The 13,731-nt window shown below is 41.3% G+C and overlaps 1 protein-coding gene across 3 annotated transcripts in view; it reads right to left on the bottom strand.

Moving 5' to 3' along the window:
- The window catches only part of FANCD2 (FA complementation group D2), a 1,694,389-nt gene that overhangs the window by 59,024 nt on the left and 1,621,634 nt on the right, over nt 1-13,731 (bottom strand). For all 3 annotated transcript variants that reach the window (XM_044077594.1, XM_044077597.1, XM_044077595.1), the window contains one exon: nt 3,022-3,168. In XM_044077594.1, coding sequence (XP_043933529.1) covers nt 3,022-3,168 — 147 coding nt within the window. The remainder of the gene's footprint in view (nt 1-3,021; nt 3,169-13,731) is intronic.

Raw genomic sequence — 13,731 nt, 5'->3', positions numbered from 1 at the left:
GAGCCTTGTTAACCAATGTATCAGTAATAATTGGACTTACACAATCCCCTGGAATGGTAATAGGCCTTGTAGGTGGTGAGGGGGGAGGGGGGGATTTGCACTGAACTTGTCAGCCAAGATGTTGGCAATGTCAGAAGGGTCAGTGTATTTTGTTCCATTTTGTACTAGCTCAGAACAGACCTGAGCATTGCCATTTAGGTTTTTGACATAGCCATAGAAGGCTTTATGGTTATCCTTCGCATCCTTGGCAACTTTCTTTTCAAAATTAGCTTTAGTTGACTTGATGAGGGCCCTCAATTTGTTACTAATGCTGATCAGGGATGATTTTTCTACTTGAGATTTGGCCTTTTTTTGTATAAGTCTCCTCCTTTTATTGTAAAGTTTGCTTATGGCCAGGGTCCACCAGACTGGTTTCTTCTTGCTTGAGGAAGAAGTCTTGGTTTTATTTGGGATAGCACGGTCCATGCAATCCTGAAGATGCATATAGAGTGCCTTGGTGTAGGATTCCGCATCTTGGATATCATTATCCTTCTGCAAGGGAATAGTGAAGCTTTCCACTTCGGATGCAAGGAGTTTGAAGTTTGCTTTGGAAAGGTTTTTGACTATGGTTTCTTTGACTGCGGGAGGTGGAGGGGTGAGGATGTCCAGGGTTATCAGTTTGTGGTCGGATCTGACCAAGGAGGAAGTGATAACAGGTGTGGTACAATGGGCGCCCATATTTGTGATGATTAAATGCAATATGTTGTTCCCTTTAGTGGGGGAACATACTAGTTGTTCAAGGGCATTTGAATTTATAAATTCTATGAATCGCTGAGCATAGGAGTTGGAACATAGTATAGGAGTACAGATAGTAACCTAGTCTTCAACCAACAAGTGTCCAAGGTAGTGAGAAAATCCTTCTGTGTTGCTCAACTTATAAGCAAGGGTATGGCATCTAGGTCCAGAGAGGTCATCATACCATTATACTTGGCCATCATCAGATCCATTATGGACCTTCAGTATGTACCTGACCAGACACATGTATCAGCTAGAATGTCTACAAAGGTTCCTTACAAAAAGAATACAGGGGGTGAACAATTTCCTATGCTGAACGCCTCAAAGCCTCGTCTCTTTACTCAGTATACATATTTCTGAGAGGTGACCTTTGCCTGGTATACAAGGTGTCCCTGGACCCAGTTTTGATAAACCTTTTGCACATCTTCAAAACAAACAGCATCAGAACTACAAAATTAAAAGACCTGCACTTTGCTTGCAACATAAAAAGGACAACTTGGAGAGAGAGGTTTCTCAGAGAAGTCACATTCTCTGGAACAGGTTCCCCTTCCATTTGAAGCAGAGTTCCTCCCCATGCCAATTTAAGAGCAACTTCAACCAATAAATGGGTAATCAGAAATTCACTCCTGGTCTGGCGCCTATGTCTGTGATGGACAAAGGCAGTCAGTAAAACACCCCCTATATAAATCAAATTTGTGGGTCATATCTGGGTTTCATGGCTAGGGCTAGGCTTATTAGGGCCCTAGTGGTCATTAGCCTAGTATATACCTATAAACCTATGAGAGACTATCCTAGTCTGATATAGCAATGCCATGGCATGTGGCTACGAGGGATGGATCTGCCCTTAACATGGGAGATAAAGGAACTCTCAGGAAGGAGATGCCTGGTTGATAGCCACTGCAGAGTGGCCTTTAAAGTAACATCATGTAAATTCCTTCCTGCAGGTCAGCAGCCAATATGGCTAAGTGCCTCATAAAGACATGCAGCACAGTTAAAACACTAAATGTTCACTTCTTGCATACTGGTGGATCTATGCACTCTTGAAAACTGTGGAATGCCATAAGCAAAGGAATGTGATGAAATTACTACATCCAGTGAGGAAATCTCTACCTTTCTATTTGACACTGTTATTCCTGAATATTTTTACATGATGAATTGGAGAACATCAGAGTGCAGTCTTCTGAGGCCTTCTCCTCAAGACAGCATCACTAGTTCTCGTGTGTCTTCTGGTAAAAAAAGCCTTTAACAATTGAGCTGAGCCAGAAAGGTCACAGAGATCTAATGCATCAAGATCTTGCTTTAGCAACAATCCAGAAAGGCAATACTAATGAAACTGCTATCTCAATAGCTGTAGTGTAGGAGGAAAAAAGGCCTGACAAGGAGTAATCAAAGATGCAAGAAAACCTTAAATGAACTAAAGAAGGCCCTCTTTGGGAGTCACTAAGGCAAACTCTTATTTTTGAGAAAGACTGAAAACATTATTTTCAGAGTGTCTCTAGGTGCTCAAAAGCAATCATGCTAGAAAGAGATTTCCCAAGTAAAGAGAACAAGATAATCCACAGTGGTATGTGATGGAGCCTTCAGAATCACTATGGGAATTACCAGTAAGGAGGATCAGATAACATTTAGGAAAAAAGAAATATCCATGCAACAGGAATGATACCTGCTTTAGCGCCACAAAGTTTCTTTGCTGAACTATAATTGCGGCAGTGACTGAAGAACAATGACAAAAAAATTAGTGCTTCTAAACCATCTAGAAAATTCCACTAAAGAAATACCCACAGAACTCTGCTAAGCAGGATATAGTCTTGTATAGTAATAGCTCTCCTGGAAAGGAATAATGGGAAGTTGCAGAGAAGTTGCCTTGCAGTCTTTAATGATCATCATTAAAGAACATTTACCTGTTGAAGATCTGCAAAAACATGCTAGACTGAAGGTCTCCCTCTGCTGGCAACAGATTTTCATAAAAGTGAAGAACTCACGAATCAAGAAATCCAGGACCTGCATCCTCCATTTAGTTTTTCCCTTTGAGATGAAGACCATGACGTTTCAACAGAAGAATCAGGCTAAAATAGTTAAGTGTCTGCTAGCTGATATTACCTTCAAAAATACTTTGCTGTACTAGTTCTGCCAAGGGCATGAATAAAGTAGTGACTAGATCAGTCCGCTTTCACTGTATTTAATTAAAATGTAATAGTATTTTTTTTTTATTATTAGAGAAAAAGGTATGCCCAAAGATTACTTTACCTGTAAATCTCTGTTCTTCAGGTTGCCCAGCCAGAATGCCTCCTGGCAGTTGTTCATAGTCAGCATGGCTTTTACACGGTAAACAAAAACCTCAAGGACTTTCTTTAGAAGGGGGACATGATTGGTCAGGCCTGTGTCTTGATGAATCTATAGGATGAAGAAAAATTCTGGTAAAGTAATTTGCATCCCTTGTAGAAAGAATGCTATTGCTCTAAATTTCATTTCTGTTTAAACTTCAAATTGGAATAAGGGAAGGGGAGAAAAAAAAGAAGTTATGTACTCACCATAATGTTCCATCTGAGTAGTTGTACTTCATTTGTCTTCAACCTGTGGGAACACGGATCTGTATCGGATCTGAGCCGGCAAATATTATTAGCATCAGCTCCGAGCTCCAGACTCCTCCCCTTACACCATAATACACCTCCACTGCCTTCCATCCCCAGATCGAGTTTGCTGAACTTATACTTAGAACCCGACCTGATAACATACTTCTGACCTATACTGCAGCCCCATAGGCTGAACGTGCGTCAAGGTCCGGAGGAAGGAGGGAGGGACGGTTGAAGACCAATGAAGTACAACTACTCAGATGGAACGTTATGGTGAGTACATAACTTCTTTATCTGAAGTAGTTTACTTCATGGTGAGTACATAACTTCTTTATCTGAAGTAGTTTACTTCATTTGGTCTTCAACCTGTGGGACAGAGTCCCCAGCTGCTAAACTCCTGGGAGGCCTTCATGGAAGGATATTCTGGAGCACCGCGGAGCCAAAGGATGCTCTCCTTCTAGAAGTCAAATCCAATTTGTAATGAGAAATAAATGTATGAGATGAGGACTAAGTAGCTGCAGAGCAAATGTCATCCAAAGACACTCTAGACCAGAAAGCTGCAGACCTAGCGGAATAGCTTTTACCTGAACCGGAGGAGACATGCCTTTGTCCTTATAGACCTACAGGATGCATGAAGAAATCCATCTAGCATCTAGACCTTGGAAATAGGTTTGCCCAAAAAGGGTCTATAGAATGAAACAAACAATTGATTAGATTTACGAAAATTTTTTGTCCTGTGTAAATAGAATTGTAACTGTCTATGAACATCCAACATATGTAGCTTGTATTCCATCCTGATCGTAAAATTGGGAAAGAACACAGGCAAATGTATAGTCTGATTGATACTGACTGGTGATGCCACCTTAGGAAGAAAAGATGGATTGGTTCGAAGGGAAACTCTATCTTTATGAAAAATCATATACGGAGGTTTGATGGACAAGGCCTGTAATTCCGAAACCCTTCTATTTTCCTCAATAGAAATTTTAGATCTGCAGTTGTGACAGGCTCGAAGGGCAGATAAACCAGAACTTGGAGAACCATAGTAAGGTTTGACGGGGGGGGGGCAGGATCTCTGACCGGGGGCATAGCAAAAAGGTGCCTTTGATAAAGGCTTTACACAGTCTGGAAGATGCTAAGGATGTAGAATTCTCACCCACATGAAAATGGGAAATGGTAGCCAACTGAACTTTGACAGTAGAAGAACTAGCGCCACACTGGAAAATATCAGCTAGAAAATCAAGGATAGCAGAAATAGGAGCCGTGAAAGGGTCTAAACTCCTCTGAGATGCCCAGAAAGAAAAAATGTTTCTACTTGCTGCAATAAACCTTTCTGGTGGAAGACTTATGAGCAGCTACCAAAATAGATCTAACTGAGGAGGAAAGTCCGGGAGTCCTAGCAATTATGGGAACTGGAGCAGTCAAGCTGTGAGCTTCAGGCTACCCAGACTCGGATGAGGCACCCCTGAGGGGTGTGAAATCAGATCCTGAATGGGATATAGGATCCAAGGTGGAGCCAGAAGGTGAGACCAAAGGAAGGGAAACCATACCTGGCAAGGCCAGAATGGGGCAATGAGGATCACCTTGCTCCCCAGTCATAAGGCATCAGAATGGTCCGACTTAGCCTGTCCACTAGAATGTTGGACCATCCCGAAATGTGCATTGGGATGAGAAAGCGACCGGTGGAGATTGCCCATTCCCACACTCTTATGGCCTTGTGACAAGGGAGCTAAGATCTGGTCCCTCTCTGTTTGTTGATTTACCAGACTACGGACATGTTGTCTGACTGAATGGCAATCATGCCCAGAGGAAGAAAGGCATGAAGGGCCTGCAACGCCAGAAGGACCACCCTCATCTCTAAAACATTTATATGTAAGCTGGTCTCTATGGGGGACCAGATGCCTTGGACTGTCTGCCCAAACAATGCCCCCCCCACCCAAGCTGGGAGGCATCTGTGGTCACTGTGGTTTGTGCTGGGGCTGGAACAAAGGGTGGTCTCCTTCAAAATGTCCGGAGAGCTCATCCACCATATGAGGGATGACTGACATACTTGACTTAGGTGGACAGGATAAGTTAGTGGTAATTCCAACAGGGACCACTGAACCACTAGAGTCCACTGAAGAATCCGCGTGTGTAGCCGAGCACACGGAAGAAGAGTTATGGTTGCCGCCATCGAGCCTAGGGCCCTCAACACTGATTCCGCTTTCGGGAAGTGAGAATGGTAGATCAGGGAGACATGCATCCTGAGATTTTGAACTCTCTCCGAGGTCAGGAATACTTTGCACCGAAGTGTGTCTATCCTGGCACCAATATAGTCTATTACCTGTACAGGCTCTATGAGAAATTTGGATGTGTTGATTGTGATACTCAAACTCAGGGCAAGTGTTAGAAAGTAATCCTTGGTTTGGGAAAGTAGACGCCTGGTGGGAGCAGTGAGGAGCCAAACGTCCAGGTACGGGTAGACCTGAATCCCCAGAAGCCTCAGGTGAGCCGCTACAACCGCCATCACTTTGGTACACACCCTGGGGACTGTGGTGAGACCAAAGGGTAGGGCTTGAAAATGATAATGATTGGAACCTAGCTGGAAGAGGAGGAACCTCCTGGAGCGTCTGTGCATTTTTATGCAATAGTAAGCATCCTGGAGGTCTAACGAGCACATCCAGTTGCTCTCTTGCAATTACGACATGATGGACTGTAGTGTGACCATTCGGAACTTCTCTTTGGCAACTGACAGGTTCAGGGTAGAGAGGTCCACAATAGGCCTCAAGTCCCCCATTTTCTTTGGCACCAAAAAGAACCTGGAGTAGAAGCCTGATCCAGACTGATCGGGGGGGGGGGGGGGGGGGCAGTTTCAATGGTTCATTTTTCTTAGCATCTTGGAGATTTTCTGTGCTGCTGCCTCCCTTTGCGTTGGTGGAACGTCCAGGAGGTGTTTGGGAGATAAGGGGTAACCCACGAAGGGGACAGAATATCCTCTGGATATGATTTGAAGCACCCAACGGTCCGTTGGTATGGACTCCCATGCCACTGGGTGCAAGGACAATCGTCCCCCAACTACCTCCAGAGTAGAGCAGCCGGGCAAGCCCTCAGGGTTGCTGCCCGGGTCTGTCCGAGAACGGTTCTCGAGACCAGAAGTTTCGGGGACCCCCTCGGCCTCTGGGCCGGCATCCATTCTGTTCCCCTCCGCCTCTAGGGGAAGAAGAGCCCTGAGTGTCCCGGGAATACTGAGACTTCGGGAACCACATCTTCTTTTGCCCTCTCTGGTTTCAGGAAAAGGACCTTTGAGGGTTAAAGAAATGGATCCCGACGGCAGACAATGTCTTCCCAATTTTCTCAGTCTGGATTAGTGTCTCCTTGACGGTCTTACCGAAAACTGTTGAGCCGTCATAAGGGGGATAAAAAAGAGCTTCTACTTTCTCAGTTTTTTAATTTTCTTTTGTACAGTCTCTCTTCACGTCCTTAGCTGCCATTATCGAATTCCTTTTAATCCATACTCCTAAATACTTCATTTTATCATGTCCTCATAAATATGGGCATTAATGGACCAATTTATGTGTGGGTTAATAGTTTACAACTATAGCCTTTGTTTTATCTTTATAAATGTCATATCCCGAAAAGACTTCAAACTGCCTCAAGATGTTCCACGGCACTTTGATGTTCTTTTCTGGTTTTATCGGGTAAAAATAATATCATCTGCAAATAAAGCCATCTTTTCTTGATCACCGTGTCAATTATATCCTTGAATTTCTGTGTCCCTTGTTTTCTTTTCCAATGGGTCTAAATGTAAAGCAAATTAAAGGGTAAAGAGAACACCCCTGCCTGCTTCCTCTGTTCAAACAGAACTTATCAGAGGGGGTCCAATCCCTCATATATTCTCCTAATTAACCATATTATTGCGTCAGGGAATGCAAATGCTTTCATTGCCGTACTCATAAAATCCCAGCTTACTATGTCAAATGCTTTCTCTGCATCAAGACCCACCAACAATAGTGGCATTTTATTACATTCTGCTTCCCTCTGGATCATCATTGCTCTATTAGTGTTCTAACGAAGAGAGATACTGCCAGCAGAGCTATCTGGAATTTTGTAAATAATTATATGTCACTTTTGAATATCAACATGATTTATATATGATGCTTGTGTTACAACTGTATTAGAACTGTCATATATATATCAAATTGGTTCATACATACGTGTGTTGAAAAGGTATTTTATAGAGTGTTTGTGTTTGAAATGCATCCACAGTGTGCCCTGCTGGAAGAGAACAGAAATGTACATGCACTACTGTAACTGTATAAATGTATGTATTTTAACAGTGGAAACTGGAATACAGGAGGTTAAACCCAGTCCAGCAAATTTTAGGAAAATACCTGAAATTAAATTACTTTATAGGCTATGCAATAAAAGATGCTATCTTTCAGTTTTCAAGGCAGCTAGAGACACAGAGTCTGTGCTGAGAAGCTTTCTGTATTGTCTTTGGAGTGAAGTAATTACTACCTCTGAAAGCATGAATGAATGCAATTGTTTTATGACTTCCAGCATCTGCCAAAGATATGAGGTCTACGTATTTTTACAGGTAGATGCTAAATATTGCCAGCTTCCAGCAGTGGGGGTTTCACCTGGGAACTAGAGTCAGATGACAAGAAAGTATTTCATTCTGCAAGCTATTCCAGCAGTAATATTTGAGAAATTAATTTGAGAAGTCACTTAGTGAGACAGAGCATTCTGCATTCTGTCTTGGACCTGACAACAGCTAGAAGATCCATTCACCACATCTGCCTTGATCTATTAGTACAGTTCTTAGGTTATTATATAATTCTCTTAGATTCAGTCAGGAATATAGTAAAGATTAGTTTAGATATTTTTCTTTCTTTATTTGAGACTGTCTTGCATTGTTGTTTTAAATACATCCTGTGGTTTTGAACTCTGATGTCACCGTGAATATATATTTAGTATTATCTTGTTCTTTTATTATTAAATATATTTAAACTTTTTGTTGTGGCTGATCCATGTAGAGATATTAAAGTTTTGAGAGTACTTATGTATTTATTTGGTGACACTGTGTGGGCCACTCCTAACAGCCTTGCTCTTGGTCAAACTACCATTTGTGTTAATATTGATATTACATGGTAAGATTGGAAACCCTATGTTAAGGACCTTAAAGTAACTGATAAGGAGTGACTGGTGGCAGTAATAACTAACTTAAAGTCTGGGCAGAAGGGGGCATAACTAGTAAACATGCGTCAGCCTTTCCCAGGCACGTGTGCGCGTGTGTGTGTGTGTGTGTGTGTGTGTGTGTGTGTGTGTCAGTGTGTGTGTGTAAATCAAAACCAAAAGAGCATGTGTGTGTCAGCTACTTGGGCAGGGACATGTAGCACTGGTTGGACAGAGAGGGTGCTGGAGGTCTTGGCTTGGTCACTCAGCTGAGATCTCAACTCTATAGCTGTGCCAGTGGGGTGTCTTATTGGAGATCTGGAGCAAAAGGGAAAAAACAGCCCCGACTTACTGTGGTCTCTGTGCGCTCTTAAGAGAAATTGCACTTGATGCAGAGAGCTGCATCTGGAAATACTGTGCGTGTAACCTGGCATCCTCCAAGTGAACATTTCCCACTGTTACCAGTTGTGAGGATTGAGGCTCCTTGATTACTGGTTGGCAGTGGTGGGTCATCACAAATGTTACCAAATATTTGCCTCCCCTCCACAAAACCACATTGATCCATATCAATTGATTCTGGCAACATCTTTGCCATTCTTTTAGCTATTATAGAAATAAACGCTTTACAATCATGGTTTAGAATCAAAATGGGCTTATGTACAGCTAGATTTGATGGGTTGTTACCATCTTTAAGTATTACAGCCACTACAGCTTTCTTCCTGGATGTTGGTGCTTCTCCTCCTTTTAAAGTACTGTTAAACAAAACTTTCAGAGATTTTTATCACTTTCTTCCCTCCTACCTTCCAAACTTCCACAGGAATGCCAACTTTTCCTGGAGACTTTCCAGTTGATTGGTTATACATCACCATTTTTATCTCATTGTCTCCTATCAGGTTAATAACGGAGCCTCTTCTACCTCTAACCTTGGCATATTTACTTCTTCCATAAATATTTCCATTTACACTTTCTTTTATTTCCACATTTCTCTGCTTTATACAGATTTTATAATCTAAAATATTTCTAATACTTCTACAGGATCTCCAGTTACTTTCATTGTTACTGGCTCCCAGAGCTTAGCAATTACCCTTTTCTACTTCCTGTTGCCTGAGCCATTGTGCTAAAAACTTTTATGCTCTGGAGTTATTAAAAAAAGATGCTTAACAGCAATCTTTCTAAAGTCATGCATATTACATCCAGGTACTGTATTCCCTTATTTTCTCTTAAGCACTCTGCAGTCGCACCTCTTCTTCTGTGAGAGTCCCCTTATTCTGCGATACTTCAACCCCTCTAAACAATTCTTTCTTCTTAACCATATCTCTTTTCCTTTTATTTCTACCCTATTTTTAACTCCACTTTCATTTTAACCCACTCCTTAGCTACATTTTCTGAAGAAATGTCTATATGCTTCCCTAATAACTCCCCCCCAAATTGTCACTACCCATTCCTTAAATTCCTCTCTGTTTACCAGACAGGCGGGGAACAGCCAGTCTCATTGTTATTTCATTACCCTGCATTTTTATTTTAGTTATTGTTGTGCGATCTGATGTAGTTACTAGATGAGTATCAAAGCTTTCAATTAAATGCACATGCTCCTGTGAAATATAATGCATGTCTAGCCTAGCTCAGTTTTTGCAATTGGGGAGTAATGTGTAAATTCTCTCTGAGCTCCTACTACTGAATTTACATCTTCCATACCAAATATTTTCATAAATTTCTTCAAAAATCTACCTTTTTTATTATACTTCCCCTTCTAGGCCCCCCAGATAAATCCTTACTGTTGCAAATCAAATACCAGTCCCCCACCTACAAGTAATATTCCCCGATGAAAGCTGATTATTTCTCCCACAATTTCTTAAGCTCCATGTGCCAGTTTAAAGTAAAATATAAGTAAATGACAGCATAATCTTTCTCCCTTGCCAGCAGTCTCTTACTACAACTCTATCATCTTCTTTTTTTCCTCTTCCATCACTATTGGAGCTCCTCTAGCAATTAATATAAATACTCCCCTTTTTCTTTGTCCCAATTATTCCACTGAATAACCACCCTGAAGTCCTTTCTTTATCAAATTCACATGTTCATTGATTTCCACAGCTGCAAGCCAACAGCTGATCATCACTTTTAAGAATCTCCCAGGCTCGAAAACGTTTCCTTTTACTTTCATGATGCTTCTTGCCTTCTTTTTCTCTCAAGATCAGGACTGTGCTAACAACAAAAGCATTCACAACAGCAGAACCTACAGGTTTCTCAACAAAAGGATTACAAGGAATGGTGGATGAAGTGACGGTTTGTTTAAATTGATGGACTTGGATCATGAACATCTAACTTTATGGCATGTGCATAACTTTCCTACCTTATATGACCCAGTCTGTCCACTTCAACCACAGGACAAATTTGGTTTATTTCTTATTTATACATACATACATTCATACATTAGTACTAGGCTACCTTCCCTTGTGGGCCATTTTAAACCTAGCCGATTATCCCATAAGAGAATAAAACCCTGTGTTCTGTGTCTGTAAGGTAAACACCTTAACCATTACACCAATCTCCCACCCCTTATAAACCAAATTAGGTCAAGTTCATATGTTATAAACCTATCAGTTCCAAGCTCTTATTTTGTGGGAATTGTGCATGGACATCCAATGCTGCGTATCTCCCCTCTTTCACAGATTGCGATCTAAAGGTTTCTCTATCTGCACTCAATCCTCCCATTTCTTCAGTGATAGCAGTAGCTGGCTGGGAGATGGGAGAGCTCTATGGACCATTCTTTCCTGCATGGGAATCCCAATAAGCTCATCTACTCCTATACAAGTCTGGTGGTATTGATTGGGCCAAGTTGCTGATCCTGTAAGTCAGCCTACCCCTTCCCCCAGCAGAAAACCTCCTCTAATATACAGTGCCTCTTCTAAGTTCTACTATATGCTGCCTTCCAAAGAGAAACATGCCTCTGCAAGCTGAATTCCCCTCTGCTTACTGTATGACTTGCAAATGGCACTACAGGATCATTAGGCTGATACTCCACGGCTTGGAACAACTAGTGTTCCTTTTAAGTGTCACTCACGTGGGAAAGCCAGAAACACCTCCCTCCTCCAAGGGTGGGCAAGCCAGCAATGGCCACTCACTCCTATTCTTCCCCCACCAGCTCCTACAGGTGGTGCACGAGCCTCTTTTCAAACTCAGATGGCTTATAACGTAGTCAAGGCTTTACCTCTGCATGCCACTGAGCTAGTTCCTACCTTCTCGTTCTTAAACCTACTTATAATTGTTCCACAGAAACCTGGGAATCAGTATGGGGGTCCACCTTATAGTCACTCATGAACTTTTACCCATCACCATCCTAGTACCAAGGTAGGCTAAGAGATTCTCCCTCAAATAACAGGTTGGTAGGGGGAAAACTAGCACAGTTGGTACTAGGTGTCCAATTCTGAGATATTCAAAAGGGTTGTAAATTATCGAGTTTTCACCTCAAGCAGCTCTTGCATGTCTCTGAATCTGTGGTTAGCACCACAGTAAAGAAGCACAACATTTCAGTGCTGTTAGCAAACAGAGCTAAGTTTTCTGAATATCACCCAGTCTCTCATTATAACTCTGTTAAACTCATTCCGAATAGATCTCTACAGATGGTCAATTGCTCTGTTCACTTTTAAGTTCAAATAATACTTTACCCATATTTTGCAACCTTTTCATTGTCAGCACAAAGACATTATTTTTTTCATTCCTTTTCTTTTTACTTCTTAATTTAAATATTTTATTCATGCTTCTAAACATGGTTTTCATTTCTAGTAAATAACCATTTGCTCTCTTTTAATTCAAGATTATCCTCAGACTTCTCCTTTACCTGATTCTAAACCACTTTTACTTTGTACAAGTTTGTTTCTGCTGTAATTCTTGTCATCACTGAAACTGCTTGGATTATACTTGCTACCTCTGTTACTGAGTTTGTTATATGTTTGCTTATAATTGCTAATTAAGTATCATTCATCTTTTTCTATTTTTGTCATTCAGTCTCCTTGCATACTTGCCCCAGGTTGTTGCTGAAAAAGGTCTTTGGACCACTTCACTCACCCGGTTAACAAATTAATTGTTAAAAATAAATAAATACAAATAAAAATAATAAGTAAAATGGCTGAGCTGAACCTCTGGCATTTATAGTGTTTCAGATCATGCTCCTTTCCCAGGCAGACATGCACAATTGGAAAGTTTTACTCTTTTAGGAAACCTTTCAACAACAAAAGTAAGGACTTAGACCTGAGCTGTAAGAAATGGAAGGCTTACAGCAGACAGGCAGACTTGTGTAGAATGTGATGGCATGTCCTGCTCTGTTGTAGGTCTAGCATACCCCCAGGTAAAAGACCTTCAGAATAAAATGTTGAATTGTAATAGAGGGAAGGAAGATCCCAATCACAGATCAAATAAGAAGAGTTCCGGTCTTCGATCTTTTATTAACTGCGATGTCTAAATTATATGGCTAAGCACTCTACAGTTTGCTATGTTGGTTATGAAGACACATTTTAAATTATTTTGGTGCTTATTTTTCTTTAGCAACCAGCTAACTTGCATACAAGTCTACTCTCTGCCTAGCCCTTCCTTTTTTAGACCATTTCATTTCCTCTGTAGGTAAGTGTTGGGAAGTCTCTACTGGTAACCTCCCCTAAGTCCCAATTATCCCCAAGACTGTAGATATGCAACCAAATACAGGCCAAGTGCACACACTTGTGCACTTGCTTCATAATGGACTGTTTACCCTATTACATGAATCTTCACAAGCTCCACTACAGGAGCTTCTTTCAGAGTCTGATCCAACTCTCAAACTTTCCTCTTTTGGGAGGATCCTCCAGCTCTAAACTATGCCACTCAGGTTCAGGCTGCTGGGAGCACAGGTTGACTTCCCGTTCTTATATTACTGTGTTGGCATAAGCTTTAATTAAATGCATTACAAGTATAAATCTAAGGTGGGAATGTAGCAGAGATGTGGATTCACCTTTCAAAGAATTCCATAAATTCTGAGGCACCAGAATCTTTTTATTTCAGAACACATGACTTCATCATATGACTGCTGCTCTTTGTACACATCTTGATTTAAAATACCAGACACTACGGTATGGCATGATTCTCCTTAGTTTACTACTAGCCTCTACTGAAAATTGAAGTCACAGGATGCTTCTCTGCTTTGTTGGAGATGCAGGTAAAAAAAGAAAGGAAAGACTGCTGCTAAACCTCACAGTAAAATAAC

Source organism: Protopterus annectens, chromosome 7.part0 (genome assembly GCF_019279795.1).
Source record: "Protopterus annectens isolate FY-2018-M chromosome 7.part0, PAN1.0, whole genome shotgun sequence".
NCBI classification, from domain to species: domain Eukaryota; kingdom Metazoa; phylum Chordata; order Ceratodontiformes; family Protopteridae; genus Protopterus; species Protopterus annectens.
This window is presented reverse-complemented; position numbering and strand designations above follow the sequence as displayed.